Source organism: Cervus elaphus, chromosome 14 (genome assembly GCF_910594005.1).
Source record: "Cervus elaphus chromosome 14, mCerEla1.1, whole genome shotgun sequence".
Taxonomy (NCBI): Eukaryota; Metazoa; Chordata; class Mammalia; order Artiodactyla; family Cervidae; genus Cervus; species Cervus elaphus.
In genome coordinates, this window is record NC_057828.1 from 41228927 (window position 1) to 41253600 (window position 24674).

At 37.4% G+C, this 24674-nt stretch overlaps 1 protein-coding gene across 16 annotated transcripts in view; it reads left to right on the top strand.

Moving 5' to 3' along the window:
- Positions 1-24674, top strand: part of PRRC2C (proline rich coiled-coil 2C) — a 95073-nt gene that overhangs the window by 13432 nt on the left and 56967 nt on the right. For 12 of the 16 annotated variants that reach the window (XM_043924658.1, XM_043924647.1, XM_043924664.1 and 9 more), the window contains exons 2-9: positions 13593-13758; positions 14663-14840; positions 16178-16287; positions 17378-17503; positions 19193-19413; positions 22218-22300; positions 22931-23064; positions 23145-23232. In XM_043924658.1, the coding sequence (XP_043780593.1) occupies positions 13647-13758; positions 14663-14840; positions 16178-16287; positions 17378-17503; positions 19193-19413; positions 22218-22300; positions 22931-23064; positions 23145-23232 (1052 nt within the window). In that variant the 5' untranslated portion in view covers positions 13593-13646. The remainder of the gene's footprint in view (positions 1-13592; positions 13759-14662; positions 14841-16177; positions 16288-17377; positions 17504-19192; positions 19414-22217; positions 22301-22930; positions 23065-23144; positions 23233-24674) is intronic. The other 4 variants (XM_043924649.1, XM_043924655.1, XM_043924662.1 and 1 more) reach the window with 2 other exon arrangements.

Here is a 24674-nt window from a genome sequence, read left to right on the forward strand (position 1 = left end):
AATGTAGGTGAATGATTTGCTACATCTCATTTCAGTTTGAAAAACAAGTAGTTTCTTACCAGCTTTGCTCAGTCATAGAACTTTGAATTTAGATGTTTACTTTTTCTTTCCTTAAACAGAGAAAGAGGATATATTATTCACACAAGCTTTGTTTTTGCAGACTGACCCTCAAATCATAATGATTTAGACTTTTAAGTACATAGTAGACAGGGTAGTGATATTTTATATATATATATATGTGTGTGTGTATATATATATATAAATTTTAAAGATCAGTTTTAAGTCCAGAAAATGCAGATATTCATGGTTTATGATGTATAAACCATATAAAATATGTATATATTAAATATAAATATGTATGTATATTTGTATTTTGGCCTCAGTGTGCAGCTTATGGGAATCTCAGTTCCCTGACCAGGGATTGAACCCGAGCCACCATGGAACTAAAAACTATTCTTTGTAGTATACAAATGATAAAAAGCTTTCAAAATTAAAAGGGATACAAGTAGAGGATATAGTTCTTTGGTCTCTCATAACTGTCAATGTGTTTTTTTGAAATCAGAAGATAGCAAATTTGAAGAGAGTATTCCTCTTGAGCAGACAGCTTCAAAGTTTTTTTTTTCCCCCTTAATTACTAATTTATGTAAATTGTACCCTTTTACTCAAGATGTGGGTCTGCTGAATGCAGCCATGCATTTACTCAGAAATTCAGATTTTTGGGGGGATTCTTTTCTCCTCGATTGGAGAAGGAAATGGCAGCCCACTCCAGTATTCTTGGCTGGAGAATCCACGTGGACAGAAGAGCCTGGTGGGCTACAGTCCATAGGGTCTCAAGGAGTTGGACACAACTGAGCGACTTCACTTTCTTTCTTTCTTCATGGCATTTAGAATAAACACATGGGCAATACTGTTTATCTTAGCCTAAAATATTCTGCAAAATTTGACCTCTGTCTACTTGACTTCCTCTCCTGCCTTGTTCTCAAGATCAGAATTGCTTTGTTTTTCTGGTGGTTCCCAATCATAACTATCCTTTAGAGACACTTGGGGAGCTTTTTAAGGAATGCCATTGTCAGACCCAGCCCCAGAAATTCTGATTTAACTGGTCTAGCACTGAGGCCTGGACATATATTATCTTTCAAAATCTTCCTGGGTAAGTCTGTGCAGCCTACGTTGAGAACCACAGGTGGATTTTCTTAACTCATGTCACCTTGTGCATAGAGGTCTTTCAAACCTTCATCATCCTGTGTAAAGTCTCTTTCCTCTCTTTGCTATCTCTTTACCCAGTTTTTTCATTTCCTTGTTTTCATTTACTTGTTTATTGTTACAAGTTCCATGAACACAGGGGCATCATGGGGAGTTGGTAATGAACAGGGAAGCCTGGCATGCAGCAGTCCATGGGGTCACAAATAGTTGGACACAACTGAGTAACTGAACATTTAAAACATTTGGCAGTTTCTTAGTTCTCAGCACCTTTGTTACATAAATGTTGTTCAATGAGTATTGTCACTGCATCAATTGGGAGGTACTTCAGAAGACTTGTTGTTTCTAGTTCTCAGCACCTTTGTTACATAAATGTTGTTCAATGAGTATTGTCACTGCATCAATTGGGAGGTACTTCAGAAGACTTGTTGTTTCTAGGTAACCTGTAGAGGGTTGCTTTGCTAAATTATATTTCAGACTATGCTAATTACTCCAGCAGGCTTTAAGAGAACATAGGTTTCATTATTTCAGGTTTTAGTATCCAAGGACAACAGCACACAAGAGAGAAGATATGTCGTCCCTTGGATACAGTGTTGTTGATGTGGGTTAGGTTCTCATGCCAGCGCTCAAAAGGTAGAGGCATTTTTCATTACCACACTTGGAAGCACCTTTTACGATATAGGGAGGAATAATGACAATGGTGTACTCAATGAACACAAAGTATTTTCATACATGTATTTGGATATTACTTTTTTCTGATTTTTATTTGTTGTGTAAACTACAAAGCAGATCAGGAGAAGTCAAACAAACTCACCAGCTTCTTTTGCTTTCTTCCCCTGTGCATGCATGGTAAGTCGCTTCAGTCATGTCCAACTCTCCACCAGGGTCCTCTGTCCATGATTTCTCCAGGCAGGAATACTGGAGTGGGTGGCCATGTTATCCTCCATGGGATCTTCCCAACCCAGGGATTGAACTCACATCTCTTAGGCAGGTTCTTTACCATTAGCATCACCTGGGAAGCTTCTTTCTTCCCCCATCTCTAAATCTAGTCTTTCAAAAAAAAAAAAGTCTAGTCTTTCCACCTTACTTACTTAATGTCTAGTTTTTCACGCTTATCTTTTTCATTCTTCTTAGTGTTAACGTAAACTTTGACTCATTGATTCCTTGTCCTTGACTCCTCTTTCCTACCCTCCTGTGTCTAGTCTCCATTTTTCAGCCACAGCCTATCATCCCTAGGCTGTGACAGTCTGGTATCTTCATATTCCACATATGGGCCCCTGCAGTCCATTCTCCACGTTGGTGCCAGAATGATGCATATTTATTTATTTATTTATTTATTTTGGCCATGCCAAGAGGCTTGTGGGGATCCATTCTCCACGTTGGTACCAGAATGATGCATATTTATTTATTTATTTATTTATTTATTTATTTTGGCCATGCCAAGAGGCTTGTGGGGATCCATTCTCCACGTTGGTGCCAGAATGATGCATATTTATTTATTTATTTATTTATTTTGGCCATGCCAAGAGGCTTGTGGGGATCCATTCTCCACGTTGGTGCCAGAATGATGCATATTTATTTATTTATTTATTTATTTATTTATTTATTTTGGCCATGCCAAGAGGCTTGTGGGGATCTTAGTTCCCCCACCAGGGATTGAACCTGGGCCACGGCACTAACAGTGCCGAATCCTAACCCCAGGACCACCAGGGAACTCCCAGAATATCTTTAAAACAAAACGACAGCCTCTACTCAGGGTTCATTTGCTTCAAAGATAAGTTTTTAAATCCTAATGGTCATCCAGCCAACCCTCCCTTTCTTAATAGCTTCCACTTCACCACTTTTTTGTTTTTGAACATGATTACCAGTCCATCCTAAAGGAGATCAGTCCTGGGTGTTCATTGGAAGGACTGATGTTGAAGCTGAAACTCCAATATTTTGACCACCTAATATGAAGAGCTGATTCATTGGAAAAGACCCTGATGCTGGGAAAGATTGAGGGCAGGAGGAGAAGGGGACAACAGAGGATAAGATGGTTAGATGGCCTCACCGACTCGATGGACATGAGTTTGGGTGGACTCCGGGAGTTGGTGATGGACAGGGACGCCTGGCGTGCTGTGGTTCATGGGGTCGCAAACAGTTGGACATGACTGAGCAACTGAACTGAACTGAAGCATATCAGTGTGGGAGGGCCTTTGCATTTGTTTTTTCTTAAGCCTTGAAGCTGCCTGCTTCTCTGTTAGATTTAAGTCAGAAGTTCTCTCTCTAGAGAGGCTGATAATGATCCACTCATCTAAAGTACTTTAGTTCTACCGTTTCATACTTTTTCATGTTGTCCTATTTGGTTTTATTTATGGTATTTGTCACCATGTGAAATGATTTTATTTACCTGTTATTTGAGTTATCAAACTGAAAAGATTTGTGAGAGCAGATTCTTAGCCCTTATATCTCCAGGCCACAGAATAATATACATATTAGATGTTCAGTAAATGTTTCAACATTCAGAAAACTAAGATCATGGCATCTGGTCCCATCACTTCATGAGAAATAGATGGGAAAACATTGGAAACAGAGGCTGACTTTATTTTGGGGGGCTCCAAAATCACTGCAGATGGTGACTGCAGCCATGAAATTAAAAGATGCTTACTCCTTGGAAAGAAAGTTTGACCAACCTAGATAGCATATTAAAAAGCAGAGATATTACTTTGCCAACAGAGGTCCATCTAGTCAAGGCTATGGTTTTTCCAGTGGTCATGTATGAATGTGAGAGTTGGACTATAAAGAAAGCTGAGCACCAAAGAATTGATGCTTTTGAACTGTGGTGTTGAAGAAGACTCTTGAGAGTCCCTTGGACTGCAAGGAGATCCAACCAGTCCATCCGAAAGGAGATCAGTCCTGGGTGTTCATTGAAAGGACTGATGCTGAAGCTGAAACTCCAGTACTTTGGCCACCTCATGTGAAGGAGTTGACTCATTTGAAAGACCCTGATGCTGGGAGGGATTAAGGGCAGGAGGAGAAGGGGACGACAGAGGATGAGATGGCTGGATGGCATCACCGACTTGATGGACATGAGTTTGAGTAAACTTCGGGAGTTGGTGATGGACAGGGAGACCTAGCGTGCTGCGGTTCATGGGGTCGCAAAGAGTCGGACACGACTGAGCAACTGAACTGAACTGAACTGAAATGTTTCAAAATATGGATCACTTAATGACTGACTTAGGTTATAAATAAATTTTATCACATACCATATCATAGTGAATATCCTTATGTATATGTGTATTTTGCACATTAGTATTTTTTTAGGATAGATTCTATTTTTTTTTCCATTTTTCCCACTTTTCTTTTTCCATTTATTTTTATTAGTTGGAGGCTAATTACAATATTGTGGTTTTTGCCATACGTTGACGAGAATCAGCCATGGATTTACATGTGTTCCCCATAGGATAGATTCTTAGACTTTGGTTTAGAACCCAGCAGCACAGCTTAAAACATTCTTGGTTCCCAAGCCTTACAAAACAGGCCGCAGACTGGATTTAGCCATAGGCCTTAGTTCGCCAAGGCCTGCATTTAGTTCACTGTAAATAGCATGTGAATTGTCTCTGTTTAATGTCAGAATTCTCTTGTGAAATCACCTGGGCCAGACACTGTTTAAGTATGGGCAGTTTTTGAACAACCTTGATTTTTTTTTTTTTCCCTTACTGTTTTTGCCTGTTTATTTTGAGCCAAATCTGGTAATTTCTGTTTTCCTAGAAAATACTTCAGAGCATTCTCGTGTGTGTACTTTATTGTATTTATCTCATTCTTCTTAGTGCTTAACTTAAAATTAGAGTGATTCAGCTAGTTTCTATATTATTTTTTCCAAACGAGCCAGCTCTTGAATTTATTAGTTGTTGTTATTCTGTTTTTTGTTTTAATTTGATTTTTCTTTTCTGCTCTTTCTGAGGTAACTTAAAATGATTTGTCTGGTAACGAAAGTACTTTAGAGCATTCCTTTCAATTACATGATGTATGCAACATAGTTTGACAAGAGTTGTGTTTATTTTTCATTTCCAATTGATTTTCTTGTATGTTTCTAGTTTTGTCCTTTGGTTATAACTTTATAGCCACAAGAATCTTAAACTGCTTTCTTATCAATCCCAGAAACAAAAGCAGTTTGTTGATTTCTTGCTTATTATGTTCTGACATTTTCTTTTGCTCCAGTTCAGTTCAGTTGAGTTCAGTCACTCAGTCGTGTCTGACTCTTTGCGACCCCATGAACTGCAGCACTCCAGGCCTCCCTGTCCATCACAAACTCCCGGAGTCCACCCAAACCCATGTCCATTGAGTCGGTGATGCCATTCAACTATCTCATCCTCTTCCGTCCCCTTCTCCTGCTGTCCTCAATCTTTCCCAGCATCAGGGTCTTTTCAAATGAGTCAGCACTTCGCATCAGGTGGCCAAAGTATTGGAGTTTCAGCTTCAACATCAGTCCTTCCAATGAACACCCAGGACTGATCTCCTTTAGAATGGACTGGCTGGATCTCCTTGCAGTCCAAGGGACTCTCAAGAGTCTTCTCCAACACCACAGTTCAAAAGCATCAATTCTTCAGCTCTCAGCTTTCTTTATAGTCCAACTGTCACATCTATACATAACCACTGGAAAAACCATAGCTTTGACTAGACGGACCTTTGTTGGCAAAGTAATGTCCCTGCCTTTTAATATGCTATCTAGGTTGGTCATAACTTTCCTTCCAAGGAATAAGCGTCTTTTAATTTCATGGCTGCAGTCACCATCTGCAGTGATTTTGGAGCCCCCAAAAATAAAGTCTGACACTGTTTCCCCATCTATTTCTCATGAAGTGATGGGACCAGATGCCATGATCTTAGTTTTCTGAATGTTAAGCCTTAAGCCAACTTTTTCACTCTCCTCTTTCGCTTTCATCAAGAGGCTCTTTAGTTCTTCTTCACTTTCTGCCATAAGGGTGGTGTCATCTGCATATCTGAGGTTATTGATATTTCTCCCAGCAGTCTTGATTCCATTGTGCTTCGTCCAGCCCAGGCTTTCTCATGATGTACTCTGCATATAAGTTAAATAAGCAGGGTGACAATACACAGTGTTGACATACTCCTTTTCCTATTTGGAAGCAGTCTGTTGTTTTCATGTCCAGTTCTAACTGTTGCTTCCTGACCTGCATACAGGTTTCTCAAGAGGCAGGTCAGGTGGTTTGGTATTCCCATCTCTCAGAATTTCCCACAGTTTATTGTGATCCACACAGTCAAGGGCTTTGGCATATTCAATAAAGCAGAAGTAGATGTTTTTCTGGAACTCCCTTGCTTTTTTGATGATACAGTATTAGCCCTATTTTTTACATTGTTTTCATTATTCCTTATCAGGCCTACTGATTTCTCCAATTTCATATCTTGCCAGCCTATTTCCCTCCCTGCTGTCCCCGTCTTCTTCCCTTGTACAAATGAAAAACACTATTTTATGTCTCCTATACTTTTAATATTCTATTTTACTTCTGAGATTTCTGGTTGCCTTGTTGGGTAGGGGGAGAGTCCCCACACCAAGCAATTAGATTCTCCAGCCGTTATCTGGGTATCTTAATAGCTAACTCATTTCTGACCTAAGTACCTGGAGATGGCATCAAATCCCAGAGATTAGTACAGGCTCAGTCCCACAGGACTGTCCCTCACCCCCCCAACACTTTAAATGCCAGTCAAAAGTCCAGATTGTTACCCATGCTTCTGACTGGCCGGCTGGCCAGGACTCAAACCCAGGTCTCCTACTTTGCAGGTGGATTCTGTACTGTCCAAGCCACCAGGGAAGCCCTCTCTTCCTTAATTTGCCCTGGTAGATTTGTATGGTAACATTCTTGTTTGCTTTCAATCTAGAGGGTCTTGATCTTTTTAAAAATGTTTTTTATTGACAAGTAATAAACTGTATATACTTTAAGTGTACTATTTAATATGTTGCATATACACATCATGAAACTTACCACAGTCAAGTTAATGAACATATCAATCAAAATTTCCTTCTGTTCCTACCCATTCCCTGTACCATAGATACGTTTGCATTTTGTAGTGTCAACTGCAACCTGAAAGTTGAGAATTACATTTTATTTGGTGGACAAAACTGAAGACTTAAGTCTGGAAGTTAGCTTTTCAGTTGGCTCTTAGAAATCAGTCCAAAGAGGTAAGGGAGGAGCCAGGATACATAGAAATCTTAGAAAGAAACCCAGGTAGTTGGAACATCAAAATATCACTGTTACTGGCATGCTGCGGTTCATGGGGTCACAAAGAGTTGGACATGACTGAGCGACTGAACTGAAAGAAAACCAGACATCTCAAGTTAATGAACTTAGTGTTTTTCTGTGTGTGATTCAAGGGTCTGGGCTCATTGAAAGCATTCCTTTTATATGCACCTTGACTATCTTGGGCCAGTGTCCTTCTTTTCTTCACACTGAATCCCCTCAGGGTGCACAGTTGGTGTTGGCAGCTGTAGCTGCTGGCTTGATGGCCGTAACATCCTTTGTTTACTGATAATGGAAGGCAATATTTTCACGTTGAGATTTACCAGCAGTTCATTCTTTTTTACTGCTTGGGTGTTCACTTCTTTTATGTATATACAGCAATGTGGTTTTCCAGTCACCTGCTGAACAGTTGGGGTATTTCCAGTGCTTGCCTGTTACAAATAAAACTATGAACCCAGAGTACAAGTCTAAGTCTTCATATGGACATATGTTTTCATTTCTCTTATATAAACATTATTAGTGGAATTGTGACTGTATGGTTGTTGGATGTTTTTTCTTCTTTAAGGACCTCCAAACTGTTTTCCCAAGTGGTTATAACATTTTACACCCCCATGAGCAGACTTTGAGAGTTCAGTTCTTCCACATCCTTATCAACACTTGGTTTAATCTGTAGTTTTAGCCAATAGAGTAGAAGTATAGAGGTATCTTACTGTGGTTTAAATTTGAATTTCCCAAATATTAATGATACTGAAATGCTGAGCATCTTTACATGTGTTTATTTGCCACCTGATATCTCTGGTGTCAAATCCTGTGCCCTTTAAAAAACAATTGGATTGTACTGTTATTAGGTCTGAGAGTTCTGTACATGTTCTAGATAAAAGTCTTTCATCAGATACATGATTTGCAGATTTTTTTTTCCCAGATAGTAGCTTGCGTTTTCATTCTCAACAGTGAGAACTTTCAAAAGGCAAAAGTCCAATTTAGAAATTTCACCTTTTATGTATTGTGTTCCCCACCCCCGCCCCATGTGGCTTGTTCCCAGACCATGGATGGAACCCATGCCCTCAGCAGTGAAAGTTTAGAGTCCTAACTACTGGACTGCCAGGGAATTCGCTATAGATTATGCTTTTAGAGTACTAAGCAGTCTTTATATAGTGTAATCCAGGGTCGCAAAGATTTTCTCCTGTGTTTTCTCTAAAGTTTTATAGTTTCAGGTTTTACATTGTGTCTGTGGTTCTTTTTTTTTTTTTAATAGTTGTTATTGACATATGATACTGTGTAAGTTTAAGGTGTATGGTGATTATGGCTGTAGCATTAGCTAAACCCTCCACAAATCACATGCATAATTATCATTACTCTGAGTGTAGTGACAGCATTTAACATCTTAGCAGCTATGCAATACATATACAGTATTGTTGACTATAATCAGAATGCTGTACATTAGCTCTCTAGAACTTAACCCATCTTCTTTTTTTTTTTTTTTTAATTAAATTTTATTTGTTTTTTGCTGCACTGGGTCTTCGTTTCTGCCCCTGGACTTTGTCTAGTTGCAGTGAGCAGGCTTCTCATTGTGGCGCCTTCTCTTGCGGAGCCTGGGCTCTCGGGCACGAGTGCTTCAGTAGGTACCGCACGCGGGCTCAGCAGTTGGGGTGCAAGGGCTTAGTTGCCCTATGGCATGTGGGATCTTCCAGACCAAGGATCAAATTCACGTCCCCTGCATTGGCAGTTCGGTTCTTGACCACTGGACCACCTGGGAAGTTCACAATTCTATATATAAGTGACATCATATAGTATATGTCTTTTGCTTTCTGACTTCACTTATTATGACAGTCTCCAGGTCCACCCACCCATGTTGCTGGAAGTGGCATTATTTCATTGCTTTTTATACCTGAGTAGTGTTCCATTGTGTGTATATACCACATCTTTATCCATTCATCAGTTGATGGACATTTAGGTGTCTTGGCTATTGTAAATAGTGCTGGTATGAAGTTGTGGGGGGGGATGTCTTTTCACATTAGAGTTTTCTTGGCATATATGCCTAGGAGTGGGATTGCTAAAAGTGCCCACACTTAACTGGCAAACCATTATGGTGCAGTTGGCTTTTCTCATGTATCCAGCATTGTTTATGGCTACAAATTCTTTGTCTTTAGAAATGCATATTCTCTTATAGAAATGGATACATTGTGATAGTTTCATCTTGGAATTATCTTTTGTTAATTATCATTTGCACTAACTTCAATCATGTGTATTTGCGATTTACTTTTTGGGAGAGTTAGTTGGTACTTTCTTGGGTTTTATATTAGAGAGACTCCTATGCATATAAAAGAATAAATTCTCTGTTCTGTTGGCCTGAGAATCTGACTCTGTCCATCTTTCTTACCTCAGAATACACCCAGTATGTATTTGGTTTATCTGTTCGGTGAAAGAGCAAGCACTGAGTACCATATAGGCAGTAGTTTATTAATAGTGGAAGGAGAAACTCTGTTCAGAAGTTTGAACCTTAAAAAGAACTACTCAAACAGAATTTTTTATATATATTTTCAGGAATTTTTCTTTTTCTTTCTATTTGGAAATTCCTTATAATTTCTAAGACATTTTTTTGTTTCATTTTACTTTTAAGTAGGAAAATTAAAGTTCATTTTGTGATTTTTTTTTTCCCCCCCAAGCTCTAAATGTTTTGTGATGACTGAATTGAATTAGATATTCTATCACCCTATGGTTAAATTGTGTTATGTTACTTTGTTTTCCTTGTATAAACATATGGACAAATTGAACTGTCCTAACTTGTTAGTTTTGTTTATTTATAAAACTGAGCATTTCAATACATTTGCTTAGTGGTATTATTTCTCTAGTGAATTGTCTGTTAACATAGCATTAATAATCGGGTTTCTTCAAGTTTTTTTCTTCAGTTTGTGAGTTCTTGTATAACATTTGCATTTTGTCAAATGTTGAGATATTTTTCCTGTTGACTCAGCTTTTGGGGGGTTGAACTATGCTGGATCTTCTCTGTAGTACAAGGGCAGTGAGTGGACTTAGTTGTCCTTTGGCATGTGGGATCTTAGTTCTGCGACAAGAGATTTACACTTGTCCCTTTCATTGGAAGGTGGATTCTTAACCACTGGACCACTAGGGAAGCCCCCTCAACTTAATTTTTTTTAATTTATTTATTTTTAATTGGAGGATAATTGCTTTACGTTACTGTGGTTTCTGCCATGTATCAACATGAATCAGCATATGAATCAACATATGAATAGGTATTTGTTCCCTCCCTCGTAAACCTCCCTCCCACCTCACACCCCACCCTATCCAACACCCTCTAGGTTGTCACAGAGCACCCGTTTTGAGCTCCCTGCATCATACAGCGAATTTGTGGTAATTGTATATGTTTCAGTACTACTCTCTCAATTCATCCCATCCTCTCTTCCCCCCTCTACAGTTCCTCACATGATTTGTAAACATTCGGTTGGTCTGCATCTGAAACCCTTAATGTGAAATAGATACCTGTGTTCCAGGTAAAGTTGAAACACTGCTCAAAACAAAGGAGAAATGTAAACAGGCAGTGGGATTCTTTAGGAACACAGAATTCTGGGCTGGAGATACAAATTTGACATATGCATTTGGTGGTTGAAGCTTAGAAGTGGGTGGGATTTCCTGCAGAGACAAATTTAGATGGAGAAAGAAAGTAGTAACAGGGTGGGTAGCACAAAAAGAAGGATTGGTCTTCGATGGAATGTAAGGAAAGGTACACTTCCTTTATTGCAGTGATTCTGAAGACTGCTTACATGTTTAGAATTGCCTGAGGAGCATTTTCAAAATAAGAATTGATCATCAGATCCCACCTCACAACTCTAGAAACTGATATGTTTCAAAATCCCCAAGTGATTTTAATTTGCAGCAAAGGTTAAGGACCACTGCTTAGCATATATATGAAGGTGAAAGTCGCTCAGTCATGTCACCTGAGCCACCAGGGAAGCCCGTGAATACTGGAATGGGTAGCCTATCCCTTATCAAGCGGATCTTTCTGACCCAGGAGTCAAACAGGGGTCTCCTGCCTTGCAGGCAGAATCTTTTACCAGCTGAGCTACCAGGGATGCCCTAGCATATATATATATATATGCTTGTAGTAAATCATTATATTTTGAACTTTCGTGGTTTTTTTTCAATCACTGGGAGGGCTTTCTAAGGCACAGTGGTCTTATCCTCAGTTTAATTCAGTAGGTATGAGTTGGATCCTGAGAATTTGCATATCTAACAAGTTTCTGCATGATCCTCAGAAACACTTTCAACAACAGGTGAAAGAAAGGCAGCTCTTCAGAAAGATGGATGTAGATGCAGGTGGTCTTGTAGGTTTGCCCTAAGGAAATTTAAGTTTCTTAATGTTACTGCTTTTTTAATGATGTAGACAGGTGAGGGTCTCCATGAGTAGTTGTGGTATTGAGAAAGGTTTGCAGTTTCTTAGATGTTAAATTGCCATCCAATGAGGGTGAAAGAAGTTGTTGGCAGTTTTTATTTTACACCAGTTACCTTATTTTCATCTGAAGAAAGATCCCTTTGAATCTTAACTTTGTCATCTAGTGAATATGCACTGTCCTCTTTTTGTCCTTGGAGAGGAATATTTTTCCTGTATATCTTTGTCCATGTTATTGGTAAAAATGTGTCAACAAGAGAGATTCTCTGAGTATAGCTGTCCTCACACTGTCATCATTAGCACCCTTGGGATAAAATTAATTATATACATCCTTCCATCTATGATTGCAAGCGATCTATATGTTAATGTAGTTCTTCTGGTTGCAGGTGAGTGGTTTACACAATTTATTTCAAAGAAAGATGCTCTACTGTAAATGTATACTTGGAGAGGTTATAGGAGGCAGCATGGTATAAACTGACTGGCCCAGAAGCCGTAATTTCAAAGCCAGTCTCGTTTACCTATGAACATCAGTTTCCTCATCTGTAAAACCAGAATACTAACTATATCAAAACATTTTTCGTCTAAAATGAGATAATAGATGTGAAGATTATGGATAAACTTCTTGGAACTACATAAATACTGTATGTTAGTTGATATGAATGTAAAATCATACCTCTGGATGTGATGCTTATTCTGTAATTGACAAATGTAAAACCAATACATGAAAGGATCTTTATGATGATAGGGTCTACTCAGGCATTCCTTGACTTTGAATGCTTTTTGCATTATATCCTGTTCTGTATTGTCTTTAGCGCCCATGCTTTTAGCTATTATTGGTTTCTTGTTAGATTCACTACCTCCTGCCCTACTTCTGCCCTCAAAACAAATAAAGCAAACTCACACAAAAAAACAATTCCTAAGATTGATAATGTATCCCTTATTAAATTGAAGAGAAATAGTATGAGAGCTAATCTGTATCTCCTCCCCTGTGTATTATTAGGCTAGTTTTTAATTAAGGTATATTAATTCCAAAGATGAACATTCTCTTTTATATGAATGTTCATTAAAATACTGTTTACTTCTCATATATACAGAGACTTTTGACAAGTGTACACTATTTCTTGAACACTACTTTTTTCTTTCACTACTCTGTAGTGAAATAGAATATTGTTTTTATGTATGAGGGAGTGTTCTACCCTTTGCAGAATGCAGAGAAAATAGAATGTTCTTTCTATTCTAGATTGTTAAACAAATAGATTCTTCTTAGACACATATTGCCTGAAAACACAGGCATGCAGTTTATAAGAAAAGGATGTTATCCTTCTGTCATGTTTGGATTCCATATGTGTAAGCTGATCATGCCAGTCATCTCAGTCCTATTAAGTTAAATAATATTTGTTTATTAAATAGAAAGACAGTCTCCATCAATTAACTGTAGTTCAACTGTTCATCTCAGTATGGATTAAAACCCTTATTCTTTACAGAATAGTTAAGTGGTTACAAACCATAAATAATATACTCACCAAGCACATGGCAGTTTATTTTGATTAACTTTGTCTCATGTTGGCTGTTGGACTTTTACAGTATTAAACAGGCTCATGAAATTATTATTAATGTGAGCTATTAAAGATTGATTTAACTTCTCTTTTTTATTTTTCAGAATTTCTGTGAACATTTGAATTTACTAAATTTTTAGTAAACTAATTCTAAAATGTTCCTTCTTATTTCTCTTTCTTCTGTTAATCTTACAGACTGATTTTAAGGGGTGTGGCAGAAGGTTCTAGACTCGATGAGTTTCCACCGAAATGTCGGAGAAGTCAGGCCAGAGCACAAAAGCAAAGGATGGGAAAAAGTATGCGACACTCAGTTTATTTAATACTTACAAGGGTAAATCATTAGAAACTCAGAAAACCACGGGTGAGTAAAATCAAGAGGCTTTTATGTTTTTTGTAATTTTCATGGCTTCATTGTATTACTATAAGTGACACACTGGAGCTATTGCTGTTAGGATCTAGGCAAACCTGTGTTAAAGCAGCTGTGTTTGCATTGGGCTTTCTATGTACATACACATCTTTGAGGGGCTATGAAGTTTTAAAAGTTAAAATTGTATAAATGTATTAAAATATGTTTATTTCTTTCCAGTTTGTTGTCAGCAGAAAATAAGTTAAACTATATGGTTCCAAAAGGGAGACTTGGTTAATGAGATTAATAGGTATAAAGCTAAAATTATTTCAATCAAGTAGTTGATGTACAGTGTTTGTTAATTTGTGCTGTATAGCAAAGTGATTCAGTTATACATATATATATACACTTTTTTAATATTCTTTTTCCATTATGGTTTATCACAGTATATTGAATACAGTAGGACTTTGTTTATCCATTCTATATATACTAGTTTGCATTTGCTGATCCCGAACTCCCATTTCACCTCCTTCCCCCACTTCCCCTGGGCAACCACAGGTCTGTCCTATATGTTTGTGAGTTTGTTTTGTATCATATTTATTGTTTCATGTATGAAGTTTTGAGTTTAAAATCAATTCCTTGGAAAAAAGTACAAAACAGCACTGTCAGTGTTTTCTTTTTTGTAGTTTATAGAGTTAGTTCACTGTTAGAATTTTTCAAGCATCTGTTCAGTAACTTGATAGTTAATTTGAATACAACTTCTACCTTGGGTTATGTTGCAGGTTTGTGGCTTAGTTTAAAATTTTTTTTCTTAAAATATTAGAAAATAATAATTCAAGATTCCATTAATTCCTATTGTCTTTTATGTTGTTTTAAGAATAAAATAGTTACTAAGAAAGTTGATGTTACTGATCTTTAGTTGCAGCTCGCCATGGATTACAGAGTCTTGGAAAAGTTGGTATTTCTCGGCGTATGCCTCCACCTGCTAACCTCCCAAGTCTCAAAGCAGAAAACAAAGGCAATGATCCTAATGTGAACATTGTACCTAAAGACGGCACAGGATGGGCATCAAAACAAGAGCAACACGAAGAAGAAAAGTAAGTCAGAGTCTACTGAAAAATTAAATTGTTCCCCATTCTTTATGTTTGAGTCCCTTCTATGTGCTAGGTGTTAGGCTATGTGTATTACATGTATCATGCCCTTTAAAATGTTTTATGTATAGTCAACTCTTGTGTAATTTTTACTGTGAGTGGGTTTAGTGGCAGTATTTTCAGGTGTCAGGGTAGAACAGATGACAGAAATACTGATCACAACTTTCCTTTTATCGTACACTGTGTTAGGCTCCCTCCTATTCCTCACCAAATCAGGCATTCTCTTTCTATGATTTAAGAGTTGATTCTGTTAAATAATTTCCACAAAGCTTAAGAGTTTCTGTCTGCCTCATTCATTGAAACTACCTAATATACATCATAGGTAATCAAGTAATACTATTTGAGTGCATAAAGAATTAACAAGAAAACTGGCATGGAATTAGTAATGTCCTTCTTAATCATAATTCATTCAATAAATATTTAGTATTCTGTGTCAAGAATTATTCAGGGCTCTTGGTTTATTGAACAACCAAGCCAAGTAGTGGTAATTTTTAAAAATAAGACTAGAAAATGAAGTACTTGATACTTTTTGTCTATAACTATTACTAAAGCTCTGTATTCTGGGGAGCTTTATATGATAAATGCTACTACTTGGGTGAAACTTATCAAAGGCTTATTGTTCTCTACTTCTTAGTTAATAGAATTATTTTGTAGTAGCAAGTCAGTTTTAGGTCTGAGTATACCAGAAATATATTGCATTTCTTAAGTCTGTTAACTATTTTATTTTTAAGCCTTAACTCATTGCAAGGATTGAATGAAACTGTAGACCCTTGTAAAACACCTTTTACTCGTGGGGACACATCAGGCAGGTTGCTATGACTTCTTTTGATTAACAGTAATATGTAGTGGTGAACCTGTTGACTGCTGAATGGAGAGCTTGCTTATTAGCCTTAGCTCCTGGCTAATCTCACCAATCCAGACTGTATGTATGCCTATAATGTTATTTCTAATTATAAATGTTTACTTCTTCAAAAGTAATTTTTGGTAGCTATATTCAATAATGAGTGCTTCTATTTTGTCTCTCTCTTCCTTCCCTCTTCCCTTCCTTTCCTTCCAAAATTAAAAACAAAGCTGTCATCTCCTTGGGCTATTCAAGGGTAGAAATAAAAGAGGACAAAAATAGCTGTACTTCATTTAAAGGAATGTTGCAGAGGGAAAGCATGGGGGGGTGCATCTGAGTAGATATGTAGCCAAAATCATTTGTATACAGATTTAGCTTAAATGTAATATTTATTTTGTTTAAACATATAATATCTGAAATAATGGATTCATATTTTTTTAAGAGCACCAGAAGTTCCACCAGCACAACCAAAACCTGGGGTTGCAGCTCCCCCAGAAGTAGCACCTGCTCCCAAATCATGGGCCAGTAACAAGCAAGGTGGGCAAGGAGATGGTAAGTAGACGTTAGCTGGGGAAGCTGGTTAGGCTTGATAGTTACTGAACAGCCATACAGAAGATAAGGGACAAATTATACTGTTTTGGCAGGGGCAATGAACACTGTCAAAAGATATTATTAGACCCTTAAAAAAAAGGATCCTTTAAAAAAAAATCTCTTGGGCTAGTTAACATTCAGTGTTAAGACCTATGTATGACCAGTAATAGGAATCAAAGAAGTAGTCTTTAAGATACCCCAATCCCCACATTACTCTATCTTTACCCTCTGTAACCAGACAAAATCTTGTGCCTTCAGCTCTGAGTCAGAAAATACCCAGACATTAATGTTGATTGCTGTAAACCATATTAATCTCCATCCGTGCCCTTCAACCTTTTCTGTTTCAAACATGCTACTCACAGTTTCCACGGTAGAGCAGATCTAGGAGAATAGCCATCAAGCACAGTAGCTGTAACACTTCCCTCCCTGCTAGGAATGATGGACTCCCCAACAAAATTTAATTTTCCCACTTGCAAACATGTCTGTAAAACATTATATAGAGAAACTCATCTAGGCCCTCAAGCTAATAAAGTCAGTTCTTTTAGTTTATGCAAGTATAAAATAAATAGGCAGGCAGATGGACAAATGAGTGAATAGTGAGGTGCCACCAGTATCTCAGCAGTTAGTTAAACAAAAACATCTTAACCTCACCATATTTGTAGTGTTGATTCATAAATTCTGTTTTAGTAATGTTGTTTGAACTGATTCTTAGTGTTATTTATTAGCAAAGAAATTTAACTTGTGTTGAAAATGAAAGGAGTCATAATAAAAGAGAAACAGAAGTGAAACTCTCCTCGTTTGCCACACCAATTTTATTGAGTCTGCCAGAATGATGTCTGGCAGATTCCTTTCTCAGATTTTTTCTTCTCCTCATGGCTGTTCATTAACTTTCCAAGGGATTCTAATTCTAGATAAATTGAAAATTTTATGGATATGAACAGTCACCATTGCAGTGTGGAATAAATTACCAAAAAAAGGAGAGAGCTCTATCCTGGGAGGATTTTTGAATTATCTTCAGTATTATATGTATTTTTTTTTTTTTAATCTGTAGGAATCCAGGTGAATAGTCATTTTCAACAAGAATTTCCCAGCCTACAGGCAGCTGGGGATCAGGAAAAAAAAGAAAAAGAAGCAAATGATGACAACTATGGACCTGGACCCAGTTTACGCCCACCAAGTAAGAATATTTTCTCTTAATAAAAATATGGAGTGAGATTATATTTGTGTTCTACCTCAATATAACCTGCCTGCTGCTGTTGTATGTAGTTTGAAAAGGCAGACAGTAACTATAGTTGATTGCCACTCAGGTATGGTTTTTACATGAACAGCATTAACTTTGAGAACTTGTTGGAAGTATATGTCTTGGCCCTCACACCCAAGCTACTAAATCAAAAGTTAGCATTTTAACAAAATGACTAGGGAACTTACGTCAGTATTTGGTTATTTTTACAATAGTAAAAATTTATAGCAAACTTCCCCAGTATGCGAATGTTTATGTATAAATTATATCCATTCATTTGCTTTCTGCTAATATTCAGGGATCCCTTGCTTTCTGAATTCAAACTGAGGAACTAATCAGTTTGGATAGTAAGAGATACTTGTATTATGTGCATTATAAAGCAGAAACTAAAAATAGAAATGTAAAATCTTTTGAGAGATTTTTAAATGTCTTATTAGGTTATGTTGGATTCATAGTGTTGTTACCAGATATCTCAAAGGACCCTGGGCCCTGTACAGGGTATTACTCTTTACAGTAATAGTTACAAATCCATGTTTTTTTATAACCTGATACATTTTGTATTTCTTTGGTTCATTGCTTGTCAGGTCTGAGTAGATGATCTTTTTTTTTTAATTATTGTTACATGGTTGATGAGTTTATATTAGGAGCAGAGTGTCAGCTCCACAATTTTCTTGTTTAGTTTCTTGTCACCAGTTATCTGTTGCTGAGTAATGTATTTGGCAGCTTAAGGTGACAAACTGAACTGGACATTTCAAACAGCTCTGAGGGTTAGGAATCTGGCAGCCACTTAGCTGGGGGTTCTGCCTCAGGTTTTGTTGGTTCTCTCTCATCAGAGTTACAGTGAAGCCCTCATCTGATGCTGACTTGACTAGGGCTGGTGTGTCAAGCTCTCGTGGCTCATTTGTGTGTGAGCAACTCACAGCATGACTTCCTCAGAAAAAATAAGGAGGGACAGACAAATATCTCTCACCCAAGATGGAAACCCCTAGGCTTTCATAGCCTGTTTCCAGAGAAGACCGCCAACACATCTGTCTTACTGTGCAGGTTACACAGACCGATCCTGGCACACAGTTGAGAGGGGACTACACGGGGTGTGAATAGGAGGAGATAGGGACCACTTGAACCAAACACGTTTTCCTTGTAAAACCGATCATCTGTTTTATTTGATTACGTGTGGTTGAATCAGGTTACACAGGCACTAAATCTGTGCACTTGGGCACATGTAATAGGAAGTAATAGAAAATGAATCATGTGTCACTATCAGTCCTTTTGGGTTATAGAACTCCTTTCCCTCAGGACTGCTCTCGTATAACTGTAATTTTAATCTCTGTATCAAAAACTGGTGAAGCTTGATAGGGAATTCCTAATATTTTCTTCCCCAACCCCAGTGTTTGCTTCTGGAGGTACCCTCTGAAGTATATCCACTCTATTTTGGAAGCCACTGCTCTGACTACCTAAACACCTTCTATGCTTACTTGATTTCTAGTACAGACTAGATTAGACTTTACTATTCCTTCACTGTGCTTACTTGCTTAAATATTCTTGAAATATGCCTCACTTAGTTTCACTCTGTTCCATTTTGAGATTTCCTTTGTTTTCTTATTTTCCTGTCTCTCTTCATACTAGATGTTGCTTGTTGGAGAGATGGTGGTAAATCTGCTAGTTCATCTTTAACATCTGACCAAGATGAAAAGCCTGGCCAGGATGAAAGCACAGCTGGAACATCAGAGCAAAGTGATATCCTCAAAGTGGTGGAAAAGAGGATAGCTTGTGGTCCTCCACAGGCTAAACTGAATGGACAACAGCCTGCCCTTGCTTCCCAGTACAGAGCTATGATGCCTCCTTATGTGAGTGTTGTTGAATCCGCAAGGGGTTAAGAGGTTTTTGATCTGGATTCCAAGGAAAGAATTGGGATGGGAAAAGTTTAGGTCTTTATTTTCATTAACATCTAACTAAAAATTAACATTTCCTTTGATTATGAATTTAGGAATCAATCACAGCAGTACCTGAGTTTTACCCTTAATAGGCATCATAGATATTTTCATATAACATTGCATTGTTTTAAGATACTGCAAATATTTTTTATACTCAGCATAACTTCAAAATAGTTATTAGTGTTACTTACTGAAGCATGCATGTTACTGTATCAAAATTTTTTTTTTTATAATATCATGGTGACAATTTTAGTATAATTAATTTCTTAGTAATCCTGTGTCTTCAATTATGCATTTAAAAACATTTTTATGAGACGAGGTCCATAGGATTTATCAGACTGCTAAAGGGGTTGTTCATGGCACAAAAAAAGGTTAATACCTGCTTTAATTCTAAAGTTTTTATTAATATACCTTTAAGTGTTTTTAAAATCTTTTTATGATGAAATATTTTTAATATTCAAAAACAGAAACGATTAAAAGAAAGCATGAACTTTCTTCCTCCCATATCTGCCATACATCCTCAACAGTTATCAATTTGTGGTACATCTTGTTTCACTTATATTTCTCACCACCTAGGATTACTAAACAAGTCCTAGGTATATCATTTCATCCATATATATTTTAGGTTAGATTTTAAAAGAGAAAGACTAGGGGGAAACTCACAGTGCCATTATCACACCTAAAAAAAAAATTACTCTTTAAATACTAAGGCAGTGTTCCAGTTTCCCTGATTATCTCTTAATTATGATCCAGATACCACCTATTCTTGAGATTGGTTGATATTTTTCTTAGCAATTTTGTTATCTATGGGTACTTCTTTTCCTCCATTTCTTATTTTCTTTGGAGCGTATCTATTACAGTTTGTTACCCTATGGAGTTTCTCATAGTCTGGATTTTGCTGATTCTGTCCTTGTAGTTTCATTTAATATATATTTCTGAGGGGACTTCCCGGCAGTTCAGTGGTTCCACACTCCCAGTGCAGGGGGCACAGGTTTGATCTCTAGTCAGCGAATTAGATTCCACATGCCACACATTGCACCCCCACCTCAAAAAAAAAGAACCTAAGAATGGCAGGGGAAATTTAATTTTTAAAGTGTATATTAGTAATTATACTTCTGACCCCCATATTGCTTGTAAATTTGATGCCCTCTTTTTGTTTGCTCTTAGTCTGCTGTGAAATTACATGGTGAGTTACATGTGTTCAAGTAAATAAATTTACATTTTATTTAACCATTCTAAAATAGAGGGAAATAAATTGTTAATACAATTGCTTGTTGAATATTTTCGTTAAAAATTGAGGTGTATGATAAGATCAGTCTTAAATGCTAACCTGACCTTGAATAATGATTTGTATCCAAATACTTGTCTCCTGATGTTTTTCAAGTTGTGCTTCCAAGGACCCCTGAATTTCCAGATGTGGGGGTGGGATAAGGGAAGGTAAGAGGGAAGACCAAGTGATCTTTGTTACCAATTTCATCAATGAATTTATTCAAATAAAGGGTTTCACTAAACAAAAATTTTAAAAAATATTATATATTGAGAACTTACAGTTGTGTCTACAGTGTTTTTGAGGCAAATTCCTAAATTTTAAACATTTAACACCACCCAAATTAATATCTATGCCTAAGTAATCAGCAGAAAGATCTAATGCAACTTAACCAATACCATTTGCCTCCAATTATCTGTTTGCAAATTTCAGTGTGAAAGTGGGATGGAACCAAAAATTCTCTGGAGTATTCTCCAAACACAAAGCTTCCCCAGTTGAGTTTCAGCTGTTGCTTATCTTAATTAACTTTTGCTCCAACCCTGCTTGGAAATTTTTTCTTTACATAGCACAATCATACAAACATAGCTTCTCTTCAAGTATGAAGTAATTTCCTCATCTAATGGTGTTTTTGTTTTTAAAGAAAAACTACTCTATTTCAGGATCTAAATTATGTATTTAAGGTAATGCTATTTCATTTTTTTAAAACATAATTTAACCTGGGTATAAGCAGAGTAAATAACCAAGCACTGCTTGACATTTCTTCCCTTATAAATCATAAAATAGTTCCTTGGTATTACTAGTTGTCTTCATAATCTATCTTACAAATTCTCCTAAAGTCAGTTTCACAGAGCTAAGTTCTCATGAAGAGCATCCTCTTTGGGCCTTTGTATGTAACTACTATCTGTGTAATAACTTGACTCAGAATCCACTTATGCCCTACCCAGAAAATCTCTCAACTAGCTGCCTGCCCACTTCCTCCCTCACCTTTCTTGGGTTATGGGCTATCCTTGTATCTGAACTGAGTTCTTTACCAACAAATCTGCTCTCCATTAATCTACTCTTGCGTTAGGATGAGGTTTCACATTGTATCCTTTCACATCCTTCAACTTGGTTAAGAAAATTGAAGTTTCCTGAAGTGCATGCATGTTGTGTTTGTTATATTTTCAATTCAGTGCACAGTTATTTTTATGTAACTTTGTTAATGAGGTAACAGGAGTTCTTAATATGATGTGTCCTAATTCTTACATCTTTGTAATGACTTGGTAGAGGCAGTAGTTTTATAAATGGCTTGTTATTGACAGTGAATAATCTATACCAGTAGATAAAATTTGATATTCACAGTGCTATTTATTTTAATCATTTCTATTTATTATAATTTCAGGCTTGGGGTAACCTTCTTTTTTTAATAACTTAGTAGCTAAATTTACCAGTTTTTCTTTCCTTTATACAGATGTTTCAGCAGTATCCTCGGATGGCCTATCCTCCTCTACATGGTCCCATGAGATTTCCACCTTCTTTATCTGAAACAAACAAGTAAGACTATTAAATGATTAAAGTTTGCAGGGTATAAAGATTTTCAGGAGGTTGAGTAGATTGTGGGGATTTATTATTCTGTCCTCAAGGTACATTTGTCATCAACAAGGAATTGGTTAGTTTTCGTCAAGATAGAACAAAAATACTTTATTCTTCTAAAACATTAAATCACTTGACATAAAATTCTGAAAACTAAAAACTGTGGCCCCAGAAATAGATGGCACTTGCTTACTCCTCCTTCCTTCCATGACATTGATAAAACCCCCTTTTTTTCCCTTAATTGTAAGCCTTGAGCATCCTCCTGAATGATGATTTTCCTTCAAGTTCTTTATTTTGAGATGAGTAGTACTCTTAGCCATGTAGACTTCTAATGTATATTTGTTTTATTTTAAATGCTTGAAAATTTTACTGTTAAATATCTGCATAAGAAATATCATTATGTATTGTCTTAAATTTGTGTGTTAATCTTACAGTCTCTTCATGTTGATGCAGAATACTTTGTATATCACTGTGTAGAAAGTTTACTAATGTTGAATTGAAATTAACTAAATCCCAAGCTTTTAATATTTTCCTAATTTAGTATCATTAAAACTTGGTATCCTTTTTCTCTCATAACCTGTCCCTGCTTAGAGGCCTTCGAGGAAGAGGCCCACCTCCTTCATGGGCCTCTGAGCCTGAACGTCCCTCCATCCTTAGTGCATCAGAACTAAAGGAGCTTGATAAATTTGATAACCTAGATGCTGAAGCTGATGAAGGTTGGGCAGGTAGGAGACAAGATTAATAAAGCACTTTTAGATTTTATACACTTTGAAACAGTCAGTCTGAATTCTCCTTAATTTAATAGGTGCTCAGATGGAAGTAGATTATACAGAACAGCTGAATTTCAGTGATGATGATGAGCAAGGAAGTAGTAGTCCTAAAGAAAACAGCAGGTAAGTTGTGATATCTGTTACTAATAATAGTGTGAATTTGTTAATGTAACATGGACCATTTATTTAATTTTATTTTTGCCTGCACTGGGTCTTTGTTGCTGCTCACAGGCTTTCTCTAGTCATGCACAGGCTTCTCTTTATGGTGGCTTCTTCTGTTGCGGAGCACAGGCTCTGGAGAGTGCGGGCTTCAGTAGTTGTGGCCTATGGACTTAGTTGCCTCTTGGCATGTGGAGTCTTCCTGGACCAGGGAGTTCAGGAAGTGAGTCCATGTCCCCTGCAGTGGCAGTTGGATTCTTAGCCACTGGACCACCAGGGAAGTCCCACGTAAGCCATTTATGCAAAGAGTTTTCATTAATAGTTATTTCCTCCCTGCTTATAGAATTTCTTCATTCTACTCCGAGGATTTTTATTGAGTGGGAAGTTGATTGATGAGCCAAATTTTCAAAGTATGAATAATCAAGGAATTAAGGGTCTGATATTTCTAAAGAAAATACTTATTTTTTAAAAAGAAGCTGTTTATATGGCTGAGTCCCTACCCCATTCACAACGTTATCACAACGTTGTGAATTGGCTATGAAGCCTGTATGCAGGTCAGGAAGCAACAGTTAGAACTGGACATGGAACAACAGACTGGTTCCAAATAGGAAAAGGAGTAAGTCAAGGCTGTATATTGTCACCCTGCTTATTTAACTTATATGCAGAGTACATCATGAGAAACGCTGGGCTGGAAGAAGCACAAGCTGGAATCAAGATTGCCGGGAGAAATATCAATAACCTCAGATATGCAGATGACACCACCCTCATGGCAGAAAGTGAAGAACTAAAGAGCCTCTTGATGAAAGTGAAAGAGGAGAGTGAAAAAGTTGGCTTAAAGCTTAACATTCAGAAAACTAAGATCGTGGCATCTGGTCCCATCACCTCATTGGAAATAGATGGGGAGACAGTGGAAACAGTGTCAGACTTTATTTTTGGGGGCTCCAAAATCACTGCAGATGGTGACTGCAGCCATGAAACTAAAAGACACTTCTTAGAAGGAAAGTTACAACCAACCTAGATAGCATATTAAAAAGCAGAGACATTACTTTGCCAACAAAGGTCCGTCTAGTCAAGGCTATGGTTTTTCCGGTGGTCGTGTATGGATGTGAGAGTTGGATTGTGAAGAAAGCTGAGTGCTGAAAAATTGAGGCTTTTGAACTGTGGTGTTGGAGAAGACTCTTGAGAGTCCCTTGGACAGCAAGGAGATCCAACCAGTCTATCCTAAAGGAGATCAGTCCTGGGTGTTGATTGGAAGGACTGATGCTGAAGCTGAAACTCCAATGCTTTGGCCACCTCATGTGAAGAGTTGACCCGTTGGAAAAGACCCTGATGCTGGAAGGGATTGGGGGCAGCAGGAGAAGGGGATGACAGAGGATGAGATGCCTGGATGTCATCACCGACTCGAT